At 25.6% G+C, this 12,967-nt stretch overlaps 1 protein-coding gene across 2 annotated transcripts; it reads left to right on the plus strand.

Moving 5' to 3' along the window:
• The first annotated feature begins 497 nt into the window (after positions 1-497).
• On the plus strand, positions 498-12,212 carry LOC145181392 (tudor domain-containing protein 5-like). Of its 2 annotated transcripts, none has more exons than XM_090099334.1 (19): positions 498-821; positions 1,031-1,357; positions 1,616-1,746; positions 1,965-2,021; positions 3,282-3,420; positions 3,566-3,758; positions 4,334-4,403; positions 4,663-4,740; positions 5,431-5,565; positions 5,656-5,733; positions 5,856-5,976; positions 6,227-6,263; positions 6,908-6,988; positions 7,067-7,184; positions 7,312-7,391; positions 9,623-9,691; positions 11,183-11,288; positions 11,491-11,555; positions 11,685-12,212. In XM_090099334.1, exons 1-19 carry the CDS (start codon positions 602-604, stop codon positions 11,797-11,799), a joined length of 2,220 nt encoding a protein of 739 aa, XP_089955460.1. In that variant the 5' UTR covers positions 498-601; the 3' UTR covers positions 11,800-12,212. The 2 variants fall into 2 exon arrangements, with proteins under 2 accessions (XP_089955460.1, XP_089955461.1); XM_090099335.1 differs by having other exon boundaries at positions 1,619-1,746.
• The last annotated feature ends 755 nt before the right edge of the window (positions 12,213-12,967 follow it).

Genomic DNA, 12,967 nt, shown 5'->3' on the forward strand with positions numbered 1-12,967 from the left:
TTTTATAAGTGAGAAAGTTATCACAAATTTGTTTTCAAAAAAGTATATATCAAAGATTAAACATACATTAACTGTACTTATTTTTGTGTTATCAAATCTGAATTTGATAGTACAAAGTAAAGTATAGTTAATGTATATTTGAATTGCATACATATACATATGCAATTCAAAGTGGTATATTGAAAACTGGTATATTCATATATATGGTATATATTTACATATATACCATATATATGAATATACCAGTTCTTAATACCACTTTTGAAATGTCTCTAAAACTTTTGAAACATCTGTTTTTTTCAATAACTTTTTAAAAAAAAACCAAGTGATTGGTGCAGTTTTAAAACCTCAGCATCTGGTGACATTCCATAGGCAAATAAGAATGGTATGGACTGAATAAAAAAACTGGAATAAGTGCAATTAAGTTCATGTAATAAGTTTATGTAGTTTAATTTGTTAAAAGCTAATATATTTCCATATATATGTATTTATTTTATACAATTGCTTCATACATTCAAGTACAGATACGTAATTAAATAGTATGAATATATACACATAGTATTAAAAGAGTACTAATGCTTATATTATTCAAGAGAAGATAATGGATGATCTCCAAAAAGTTAAGAAGATTGTTAGGGCACTGCTTCTTTCAGCTAAACATGGTTTGACACTTAATGAGTTATGCAATGATTACACAAAATTGGAGTATAAAACATTACCATATAAAGAGTTTGGCTATAACTCAGCTATTGACATGATGAAAGATATGCCTGATGTTGTAAAAGTTGTCTTCAAGTCCAATGGTACCATGATTTTTAAAGGTTAAAGATTTAAAGTTTATCAGTATTTTTTTACATAATTTTTTTATCCTATATTATGCCTATATCTTATATCTTATTTTAAATTTTTTAATGAGGTATTGTTCAATTGTTTCATATATTTGACATGTAGTTATAATCATTATCAGTATTTTTAAAAATGTAATTTTTGTTAAAAGTAATGTATATTAGCATCAGTCTTGTCTCTCTAGGTGTTGCTGACGAATCAACAGTTCACATCAGCAAATTAGTGAGTCAGCAAAAGTCATCAGGTCGAAAATCAAATATTGTCATTTGTAAGCAAGTGAGACCAACAAAAGTAATTGTCCCAGATTTTATAAGAGTAAAGATTTCTGAGATAATCCGATGTTTCCCTAAAGGATGTAGTATGAAAACTTTTGAGTCTTGTTATCAAAACAGATATCGTAAAAAATTGGATCCATTACTATTAGGATTACCAACTTTGAAAGCCTTATTAGATTTATGTCCTGATATTGTTTCTACAAGAAAGCATGGTTCTGAAATATTTATATATGATGGTACAAGTTGAATTCTTTTTTATTAATTCCTAAGATAAACATAAAGCTGAAGATTTTAAAATAGATTAGAACTTCTCATAGTTCTTGATTTTTCTTCCCCCAATGGTTACATGATTTTCTTAACATTATTGGCTTTTCTTTTTACATTTTTACAATTACTGTTTAAACAATTTTAAAATAGTTTGTTTTAAAAAGTAACCATTCATTTTAAGTTTTAGGGATTTCTAATTTTCTCATAGTTAAAACTTTTTTTTTTAGCAGCAAAAGAGTCTGGAAAATATATTTTGAAAACACCAATGCAAGATACCATTAAATCAAAGGTGCTGGTTGATGAGAAACCTAAAATAAAAAGTGGAATCCCTGAAAATATCAAAAAAGAAATCTATGTGGTTGTTATTTAGATACATTTTTTAATTTTTGCAAAATTATAAAAAGACCCAAACTTTGTTTAGTAACTTTCATTTACAACTTTTAAAAATTTAAAAGAAGGATAGAGTTGTTTCATAGAGATGAGGAAATTCCCTCATAGAGATGAAGAAAAATTGACAAAAATATTGGTAAAAGTAGCAAAATTCTATCTGTATTTTTATTGGTGTTTTAAAAACAGGTTTTAAGCAAGAGTTCAACTGGAATTTGGTCTGTTCAATTTCCAATTAAATTCAAGGTAGTTTTTTTTAATTAAATTTTTGTAAAATAGTTTATAAATATATTTCTTGAGAAAATTGTTTATTAACATTCTAGCACTATATCTAAAACATTTGTTACACTCTGTTCAATATGGTATGAGTTTTTTTCATAGTTCCTTTGAATCATACTTAATTCATGGTTGTTTTGAATCATGATTCAAGTAAATTCTTTATCCTCTAAAGTTTATTGTTTGATTAACTGCTTTTTCTTTTAGCCTAGTGTTTTATTCAGTAATTTGTTTTTCAAATCCTGTACGAGTTTTCTCTTAAGATAGTAAATTTAGCCTTTTATTTTAGTAATAAATCTATAAAAAATCTTAAATAAAGTAATAAGATTAAAAGATTCAGGCATTTTACCAAAAATGTTATCATACCTAAATTACAGGAGTTGCATATCTATTATTTTGTTAAACTTTTTACATTCATTTTTTAATACAAAATTTAATTCTTTAGTTTTAAAACCAAGTGAAGCTTTCTACCACTATGACTAGATTTTTCATGTTTTTAACAATCACCACAGTTTTAAAACTCATATAAAGAAACTATACAGATAACATTGGTTAACTGAAGTTTTTCATAATTTAGATTTTCATCAGACAACAAATAAATAAAATAATAGCTTCTTACATGCTCACTTTGACCAGTTTAAAGATAACATGAGGTGCTAGATGGACAATGTGAATGCTTTCACTAAGATGTGATGAAATTTGAATGTTGTTATCAGGGCAATATAACGAGAGTATCATGGCAGACTTTATTTGGGAACTAATGCAAGAAGTCCATGCAATTACAGAAGATATAAAAAAAACATTCATTTTTAAACTTTTTTTAAAAATTCTGTTATGTGAAAAAAAGTAACAATCAGATATGCTAAACCCAGGCTCAGAGTTTGTGTTGCCTGATGTTATGTAAATATAAATTGTTCTCAGTTATTTTTTTAAAAAAATTATATTTAATTTAAAACACAAAAAAAGAATAAATTAACTAAAACTCATTATTGAAAAAAATATTTAAGGAAGACCTGTATGTACACAATTTAAAATTAAGAGTTATACTGCTGTTAAAATTATTGCTTTTGAAAAAAGTTGTGAACATTGCAGGCCTATTGGTTTTATTGATTGTAGGAGACAGATATTATGTTTACAAGTGTGGAGTATTTGATATATTTTTTCAAACATCAGAAATCACCCCCCATTTATTTTGCTTTGACAATTTCTTGATTATTTTTTTCTTTTCAGGAGGTACACAAAAAAGAGTTTGACTTTCAACAATTAGGTTTTGGTAGTATCATTGAGGTCATGTCAAAGTTAACTAATTTAGTTTTAATAGAGCGACCTGTACCCACTGGTGATTGGATTTTAAAGGCTATTCATCATGGTAATGTTTATTTTGATTTGAATGGTTTTTAGTGGTTTTAGATTTTATATAAATTTCGTGCTAAAATTGATGAAGCAGTTATTGCTCTTAAGCAAATAATATTATTTCCTGTATGATATACATAATTTTACTTTTATACTCATAGTGAAAAATGTAGATGAAAATCTATCAAAGCCTGTTGATGTCGTTCCTCCTCATTCAAATTACACATCATATGATCCTGGAAGCGTTGGTGAACTAATTGAAATATGTCTTTCTCACATTATTAACCCATCATCATTTTGGTTTCAATGTGTTGTGCATTTGGAGCAGCTGTGGATTTTAACAAATGATATGGAGTATATTTATATTTGTATCTATCTATCTATCTGTCTTTATATATATATATATATATATATATATATATATATATATATATATATATATATATATATATATATATATATATATATATATATATATATATGCATTACTGGTCAAAAGTTTAAGTTCAATTGCTTTTTTTGTTAAATTCTACATAATTTAGTCAGCTAATCAGAAGATTTTATTGATCATATGCATTCTATGAATAATTGAAAAGTTAAAACACATTCCTTATTGAAATGAAGGAAGCTGTTTGATGTTTCTTCACTTGTTTTAATGAGATGTATTGTTTCATAGCGCTTAGTGCATATTACATGTCATTTTTGTACTGCAAGAATTCACTCAAAACATATTTTAAATGTTTTTTCTTTTACTTTTCTTTATACAAAGTTGAGAAGAATATTGTATGTATGTATGTATGTATGTATGTATGTATGTATGTATGTATGTATGTATGTATGTATGTATGTATGTATGTATGTATGTATGTATGTATGTATACACATGTATATACATATTTTAAATCACCTCAATAGTTGTATTTATTTAGAGTATTTTATCAAGATGAAATGAGCTCAAAAGGTTATGAGTTCACTTTAAACCACTTGAAAACAGAAAAGGTAAATGCTGTTAGTTTTTTTAGAATGAGAATAGTATTTCAATAAAGTTCTTTTAAATAAAGTTGAAACCCTTTGTTAATAAGTATTCCTTGATGATTATTTGCAACCAATTATGGGTAGAGAGTAAGTAAATATAAAAATTGATTGTGATCTGAAATAATACTCAATTGACTTTATGATGAAAACAAGGGAATATTTTTTGTTTTACTTTAAAAATGAAAACAAATCATTTACTTCTTATAAAATAAATTCATTTAAGATTTGTTGTGCGCAGTTTGAAGATGGAAAATGGTACAGAGCTATTATTAAAAATATTTTATCTCCACATGAAATCCAGGTAAACTGTTACTTTCCATTTTCTTATTTAATGATAGGACAGAATTAATGGTGGTATTTGCCTAATTTTTATCCAGAGTTAATATTTTTATTAACTTGCTATGAATTTCTTTTCCAATCTTTATTGAGTTGCTGAACTAAAGCGGAATATTATTTATACTCCCTAAGATGCTATACTATTTACTCCCCAAGATACCATTATCAAAAACAAGTATTAAATGGAAATTAATGCTAGCTTAAATAGATTAGGGAGATTAGCATATAGATCTTGCAGTTAGGTAGCAGTTACATAATATGAAGCATCATAAATTGTAAAAAACCAAAACTTGCTTTCTATCAACATTAGTTTTTTTCTTTATTTAGAAAATTTTTTTTTTCCTTTTTTTTTTTTTTTTTTTTTTTTTTTTTATAAAAAAAAAATCTTTAATTTCCATGTTTCTGCATATTTAAGCATATTTCGCTCTTTAAGCATACTTTGTCACTACAAAAGAAGTGCATCTAATAATATGGTGTATCACATCTAGTAAATTTTTAGAATGATTTTTTAAATGAAGTTTTTTGATTAGTTAGTTGAAATTAATGTTGAACAATATTAAAAAAGTTGTTAATATATTGCAGACTGATTGTTGCTGAAATGTTATCAGCGTATTTTTATACATACTTTTTTTTGATCAACAATTTTTATCTCCAGGTTTTTTATGTGGACTTTGGAAATGAAATGGTTGTTGATATAGCACATCTGCGCTTACTGAGAAAAGATTTCTTGATACTTCCAGCTGTTGCTGTTTTTGGATCACTAGATGGAGTGGTTCCTCTTAATTTAAAGGTTTATTTAAATTTTTTAGTTTTGCTTTTTTTTTTTTTTTACACTGAATTTAAATTTTTTTTTTTTGTTTATGATGTTTTCTGTTTATAGACATGGTCAGAAGAAGCCATTAAAAGATTTTTTGACTTAACCAAAGATATTTATTTATACGGAAAAATAATATCAAAAGTGAGTTTTTAATAATTCTTCAAATAGTTTTTTTAAATAAATTATAAGTATAATTTAATCTCTGTTGTTTCTTTATTTCATAACATTTTCTGTAAAAAAGTAACTTAGTTTTTTTGCCTTAGGAAAAATCTATTTCTTTGGAAATAGTTGATACCAATGGTAACAATGATGTATATATAGCTGACAGTTTGTTGGAAAATGGTTTTGCTGCTCACCCTTCAGAACTAATAACTACACAAAAAGGTTTTTTGTTGTTACAACAATAATACTAATTTATTAATAATAATCAATTAAAAATTGCCAATAATAATCAATTAAAAATGATAAAAATCAATTAAAAGAATAGTAAATTATCTTCTCTTTCACTTTCTATTTATATTTTTTTAATCTCTTGTGTTGTTGCAGTAATAAAAGTTTCAGAATAATATATCACTTGCTAGTTATCAAGGAAATCAGAAAAAGAAAAAAAATTTCTATTGTGTTAACTTTATAGGAACAAATCAAACTTCAGTCAGTCAATTAAATTCAAGGTGATATTTTTGGATTTTGTTTCCTTTTTTCAAATTTGTTCCATGGCTCTTTCAATGTTACCTAATGTGTATTGTTAGTAGTATTAATACATTTGACTCAAATTCAGTTTGGCTTGTTACCAGTCGCCAAACTAAAACTCAAGAAAATATATTTAGCTCATAGAAATCATGGGAAAATTAGAAAAATTCAATTTTTTTGAAAAAGTCACAGAATTTATCTAAATTTTTAGGAAGAAAAGGGTTTATAGATTATTTAAGCTCTTATTTATTTTGATTTTAAGAACTGAGATAGAAAGGATAAGTACTGAAGGAAAAAAAACTTGCGCTGCTCATTCAATTTTATCTTATACATGTATGTCAAAAAAAATTGCATGCACTTTAATAAGAAAATGAATTTTAACTTCTGGAATAAGTTACCCTATTTTACAAAAGTAAATTTACTTTTTTTTAAACTGACTGTCCACCCTGCTGAAACTTTACTTAGGTAGCTAATTGGTTTAAGTACTTATAAACCAAGTATATACTTATAGTGTACCAAATTTTGAGCGCATTTTTATTACAAAAACCAAAGTTATCCTGTTGATGGCTCTGAAAAAATTTAGTTTAATTTTATTCATTTTACATTAAAAATTTTTTTTCTTTAGAGACAGCAAAAAGTATTTGGAACCTGTAGAAAATATACAAAATGAAATCACAAAAAATGAAATTGTTGATTTGGTCAAAAAGTAAGTTTTTTTCTGATCCACTTATCTTGATCAGCTCCAAAATTACAATGTTCTAAGTCTTTTTTTTTTTTCTCTCAGTTTTCATGTGGATGAAGACCTGGTATTTACTGTAATTCACTATAAAGAGCAAGCTTGGTTATCAAGTCTTGATATATCAAGATTATTTTGGGATGGAGGAGATATACTCCGGCAAATGGTATGTTCACCAAGTTTATTTCTGCCTGAAATTTTATTAAAGCTTTTTTTTTTTTTTTTTTTTTGAGTTTTTGCATCATTTCAGCATAATTCACTTGTAACAAAAATGTTTATTGTCATAACAACAGTTGCGACAGAAGAAATTGTCATTGGAAAGTGTCATAATTAGCAATTCGGAAGATGAGGAACTGTTCTCAATGTTGAGGAAGTAAGAACTTTAAGTTTTTACATGTTTAACAAAACTTTTACTTTCCACTATGAGGTACATGATAAACCTTTTACTTTTACTTTTTAATTTAATTCTTTACTGTCTACAAGGTAGATGATAAATCTTTTGCTCCCAATCAAATCTACTAAACTACTTCACATAACTTTGTAAAATCTGAAACAATTTCATTTGGTTAATTTTTTAGGTTACTTCTTTGTAGATTGTTACTATATATTGCAGCCAAAATTTTATAATATATATTAAAAGTTAAGTAATTTAATATCTTTTAAAGGATTGAGTGCTATTATTCTGGTTTAAAAATTCTTTTTCCACTTAAAAAAAGACTTTTTTTTTATAAAATGGTTCAATAAACTAATATTTTAATTAAGTTTAATTGAAAGATTTACCTTTAATGGATATTTAAAAAATTATAAAAAATCATTATTTACTTATAATTCTTTAACATCCTAAATCATTGTTTAATGAATATGTCTGCACACATTTAAAGGGTGTTCCTGAGAACTTCATTCCTGGGAAATTCCTGAGAAAATTTAAATTATCCCAGGGAATTTTCAATTTTCCTGCAAAATCTTTTGAAATTTCGCAGCTTTTTTCAGCAAATCATAAGTGTTATTAGAGTATTTTTGTTAACATTTGGAATTTGATAAAATCTTTATTGAAATGGCTTTAAAATGCCTTCAAATGTTAAAACTTCTATGGTTTGAAGCCATTTTGATCTCCAGAAAAAAGACAAAGCAGTGTGTGGGCATTGTCCTAAATTATCTTCATGCAAAGTTGGTTCTACAAACGGATTAAAAAGACATTTAGAAAAAATGCATAATATTTTTTGCAGAAAGAGTATGAAGATGAGCAACCAAACAAAAAAACATTATGTTCAATCAAATTTGGATTCCATGATAAAGAAAATATCATTTTGTGATAAGTTGGCTTGTTTTGCAGCTGTAGACGGATTTTCTATAAGAAGAAAAGAAACTATCTATAAGAAACTTTGAACTGAATTACTTAGAGAAAATTACTTAAAGAACTGAATTACTTAGAGAAAAATACCACCTTCTCCCAAAAGCTCAAACAGATGTCATGAATCTTACAGGATCTTAAGGAATCTTAAGGAAATAGTTGAAAAAACCAAAAATAAGATGAAAAAGTTTACTGATTTTTGAAAAAAGAGATCGAAAAAAATGGACTCAAATTTAATGCAGATTTAGATGAATATTCAAAACATGGCAAAAGATTTATGAATATGAATCTTCATTTCAGGGAGGATTATTGATCTTGGATTTGAAAGAATGGCAGTGCTTCTGTAATGGAAAAACTGGGCAATGGCTCATCTGCTGAGTATCAACTGATGGTGCTTCTTTGTTTTGCTCATACAATCCATTTAGCAGTAGCAGATGTAATTTATATAAAACAAGATGATAATGAAAATATTAATGACAAAGATCTTGATGATAATTTTGATATCTTTAGTAATGATGATAAAGATGAAAATGAAGTTATTGAGCAATTTCTTAATCTTCTTCCTGAGCTTCATAAGGTTTTGCTTTTTGGTTAGAAAAGTGGTTTTAGCTTTTCAAAGATCATTTAAAAAGTGACACTAGAAAAGCTAATGGTGTTTGATAAACTTAAAGTGATTGAAAATTTAGTAAAAAAAGTCTTGAAACAATTGTCTTAGGTTTTGAAATGATTTGTACAAAGGAAACCACATTCTTGATAGCTGAAGACACATTAAAATTTATGGTTAAAGAACTTGATGTTTAAGAAAATCATTTAGCAAGAGATCTTAAGAATGCTCTGATTAAAAGAATTGCTCACATAAGAAAAAAAGGACTTGTTGGTTCAATAAGGTTTTTAGATAATCCAAGTTTCTTCTAATATAAGTTGGATGATGATTAATTCCTATGCCATTTAAAGCAGCAATAATAAATTTAGCTAAAAATTATCTAATAGGCTTTTTTCCATTGATGACAAATTAGCAACCAAAATTGACAATGTTGATAATAACAATATCAATATTATTGCAGATTAGTCATCTGAACCTGAAGACAATTAAAAAAGTTTGTAAAAAGAAGAAAAAAATCAAAATTTCTCACAATCCCAGGAATGGAAAGAGTCCAGGAATTTGCATCCTCATCGTCAGTTACTAATTTTATGTTAACCTGCATTTAACCTTACATATTTTGCAGTTGATAAATTTTTATCTCTATTTTTAGAATGAATAGTTCTGAAACAGGAAGTGGATTACTTTTTCGATCGCATATTACTATATACAAAGTTGCAAGGTAATTCTTTAATTTGCAATACAAGTGAAATGTTATTAAAATTGATACACCATCATTATTATATTTAACATCTTTAAATAATTTTGATGATCTAATATTTTTTTAAATCAAAATAGTATCCTAAATAACCAGATTTTTAAGTTAAAAAGTAAACTTTAAATGCATAAACATAGAAATTGTGGAAATTTATTTTGAAGGTTAATATGTTTAGAATAAGTTGCTTTCACTTAGGTTGTCAAACTTTTCTAAACTCAGTTTGTGGGAATTTAGTGAAGTCATACAGAATATATTATTCTCAATGCTAAAACTTTCAGGTGGATCCATTATATATTGATTTTATTGGAAAATAGTTCAAATATACATCTCTATAATTTTAATATAGAATAAAGTAGAGAATTACCTGTTTGTTCTACTGTTATGGAACTGGTCAATGGTGTTACGTCTTATTTGAGAAGATTGGAGTTTTTTTATTTTGAGAGTCCAAAGAATCTTTTTTCACTCTTAAAGTCTCTGTTCCTTCAGAAGTAAAGTAAAAAGAAAGTTTTTTTCTAGCTTAAGGTTTGGTTTGTATACTCTTTGGCAACCCTTCTGATATTCTTCTCTGACACATTCTTGTTGTTGACCATTGTCCTCATGGTCTTGAGGGGGTTCCTCTTGATGTAGGCCTTAACCTTGGTTGTGAAAGTCTTGGTTAAGCAATTGCTTCTGTTTTTTTGTTTTTGTTTGACATAGCGATTGCTCACCAGGCATTTTTTGATATTTGTAAACCATCTTTCTGAAAAAATCTTTACAACGTTGCTGGAGGTCCTACTCACATGAAACACCTTAACTACTTGTTCACAATTTTCTTCTTTAATTTTTAAACAAAAAAATAATTGTAAAAACACATTTTGTAGAGATTAGTTGTAGAAGCCACACAAAAATTATATAAACTGATGGTAAATTACCACACTGCATAGAGAATTTTTTTTAGTTTAAAAAAAACATTTTATAATCTTTTTTTGTGGGATCAATGTGAAAATTAAATGTGTTCAATAGTAAGTAATAAAAATATATAAAATAACATTACAATTGGACAATATAATAATACACAAATTGGATAATTTTAGAAATAAACATAAATGTATAAGTACTTATACATACATACATACATACATACATACATACATACATACATACATACATACATACATACATACATACATACATACATACATACATACATACATACATACATACATACATACATACATACATACATACATACATACATAGTATATAATTATAAAAGTTAAATGAGTTATATTAAATGGTAGCTAAAAATTTAGATTATATTTCTTATATATTTTGTGCAAAGTTCCACAAAAATATTATTTGCTAAAGCTTTCATAGTATTACTTAGTAGTATTCTATCTTCAGAGCAACAATTATTTATGTACAAATTAGAAGGTTTTTAACACATGTTTTCTTTTTTTAACACTGCTCTCTTAGTTTGCTACAAATATGTGCCTTTTTCAAATGCAAGAAAGAGAATTATTTAGCTGCTGTAAATCAGTTAATAAGAGAAGTTGAAGATAAACAGTATTGGAAAAGAAAGGTAAAAAAATGTGTTATTTGGAATCATTTTAACAAATATTTGAAGGTATTATTGTGATTTTAAACTGAAGATCAGGTAAAGATCCATTAATGTCAAAATTCTATTCAAATATTTTGCATGACTGATTTTTATTCGGAGAACAGTTGTTATGAATTTATTATTATTCTAAATTAAAATAGTCTATTAGAGTTCCTTTTTTTAGTTAAATGAAAATGAAATGCAAGAAGAAGCAACGAAGTTTAAGCTTACAGAACTTATGTTCAAAAGGTTCAAATTTAGCTTGTTTTTGAAAATTCTTTTTGTGTCCTAACATAGTATATATGAATATATATGTTATATTATATAACATAGTATATATGAACAATCTTTTTATAATCCTTTTTTTAATTGCATTAGGAGAAGGCTTCACTATGCCATGATGACTAACACAGCATCAGCTCAAACTTTCGATGAACTTAGAGCAGTAGAAAAAGAAATAAAAGACCTAAAATCAAATTTAAAGCAAATTTGATGTTTTGATTTTGTTTTTACTTTTTCTTTGGTTTACCTTATTTTGTTTTTTTTTTTTTTATTTAAAAGTACATAAGTCTGTTATGATCTTTTATTTATATTACATTTGTTTTCTTACAATGAATAAAGAACGACTAGTTAAACCAATATTTTATAATGAAAAGTTGATTTTATAATGATAATAAACCAATATTTTATAATGAAAAGTTGGTTGAAAAGATGTTTTTATCAAGATTTGTTTTATTTGTTTATTGTTTTTATTCAAAGTAACAGCAACAAGCTACTGTATATTATTTCTTTGCCTAAATCAGGTGATTTTTTTTGAGTTAAAGATATAAATAATGTAATTTTTTATTTTATTGAAAAGTATTTTTTCTATTTACCAAAAAAAAGAAAAGAAAATAAGAAGAGAAACATGAAGTTTTATTTTTATCAAAAAAAAAACAAATTGTTCCTTGATTTCATCAAGATAACTGTTCAATGAACAGCCTGGTATTGAACAGAATTTCAGTTGGAAAAAAAAAAAAATTTCCGCAAAATAAATATTATCAATTAATAAATTTTGTGCTTGACAAATGTTGATGCTTGATGAAATCGCAGTTAAGAAATGTGAATAGCGCTTGAAAATTTCAAGCGGTCAATTTAAAATTTTTACTTCTTATAAAATTTTGCTATTTTTAGCTATTGTTTACTTATTCATTTAAAAAATTTAACAGTTTTTAAGTTTTTTTTTTTTTTTTTTTCATCCCTTTGAATTCATGCTTTAAATATAATTTTATTCTATTTTGTTTAAAATATTTTTATTATGTAAAAATGTGTTAAAATTTTTAAACAATATACATGCAGTGGTGGAAAAAATAATAAATACACTATCTAAACATTTAGTAAAATGCTTTTTATTCATAGCAATTGATGTTAACTGATATTAATTTTTATGTTTTTATAAACTTTATTGTTAAAAATCATATTTTTAAAAAAATTATGAAGTTTTCTTCAATTTTTCTAATGTTACTAACAATTTTTATTTACTGGAAAAAATAAATACAGAAATGGTTAACTTGATTGTATATTTGAAAAAATCAAGAAAATTCAATGTTTATAAAACAAATATTTAACAAAATATTTGTTTTATAAACATTTTTTCACTTCTAGGTGATCTTGAAACAAAT

The sequence above is a fragment of the Hydra viridissima genome, unplaced genomic scaffold (assembly GCF_058129835.1).
Source record: "Hydra viridissima isolate aposymbiotic clone 2 unplaced genomic scaffold, HvirCarnegie_v1 scaffold_10, whole genome shotgun sequence".
NCBI lineage: Eukaryota > Metazoa > Cnidaria > Hydrozoa > Anthoathecata > Hydridae > Hydra > Hydra viridissima.

Excerpts from the sequence above, each read along its gene's own strand:
- LOC145181392 (XM_090099334.1), top strand. The coding sequence starts at position 602 with ATGGATGATCTCCAAAAAGTTAAGAAGATTGTTAGGGCACTGCTTCTT. Across the intron at positions 4,404-4,662 it reads ACCACTTGAAAACAGAAAAG|ATTTGTTGTGCGCAGTTTGA; the intron begins GTAAATGCTGTT and ends AATTCATTTAAG. Across the intron at positions 5,977-6,226 it reads ACTAATAACTACACAAAAAG|GAACAAATCAAACTTCAGTC; the intron begins GTTTTTTGTTGT and ends TTAACTTTATAG.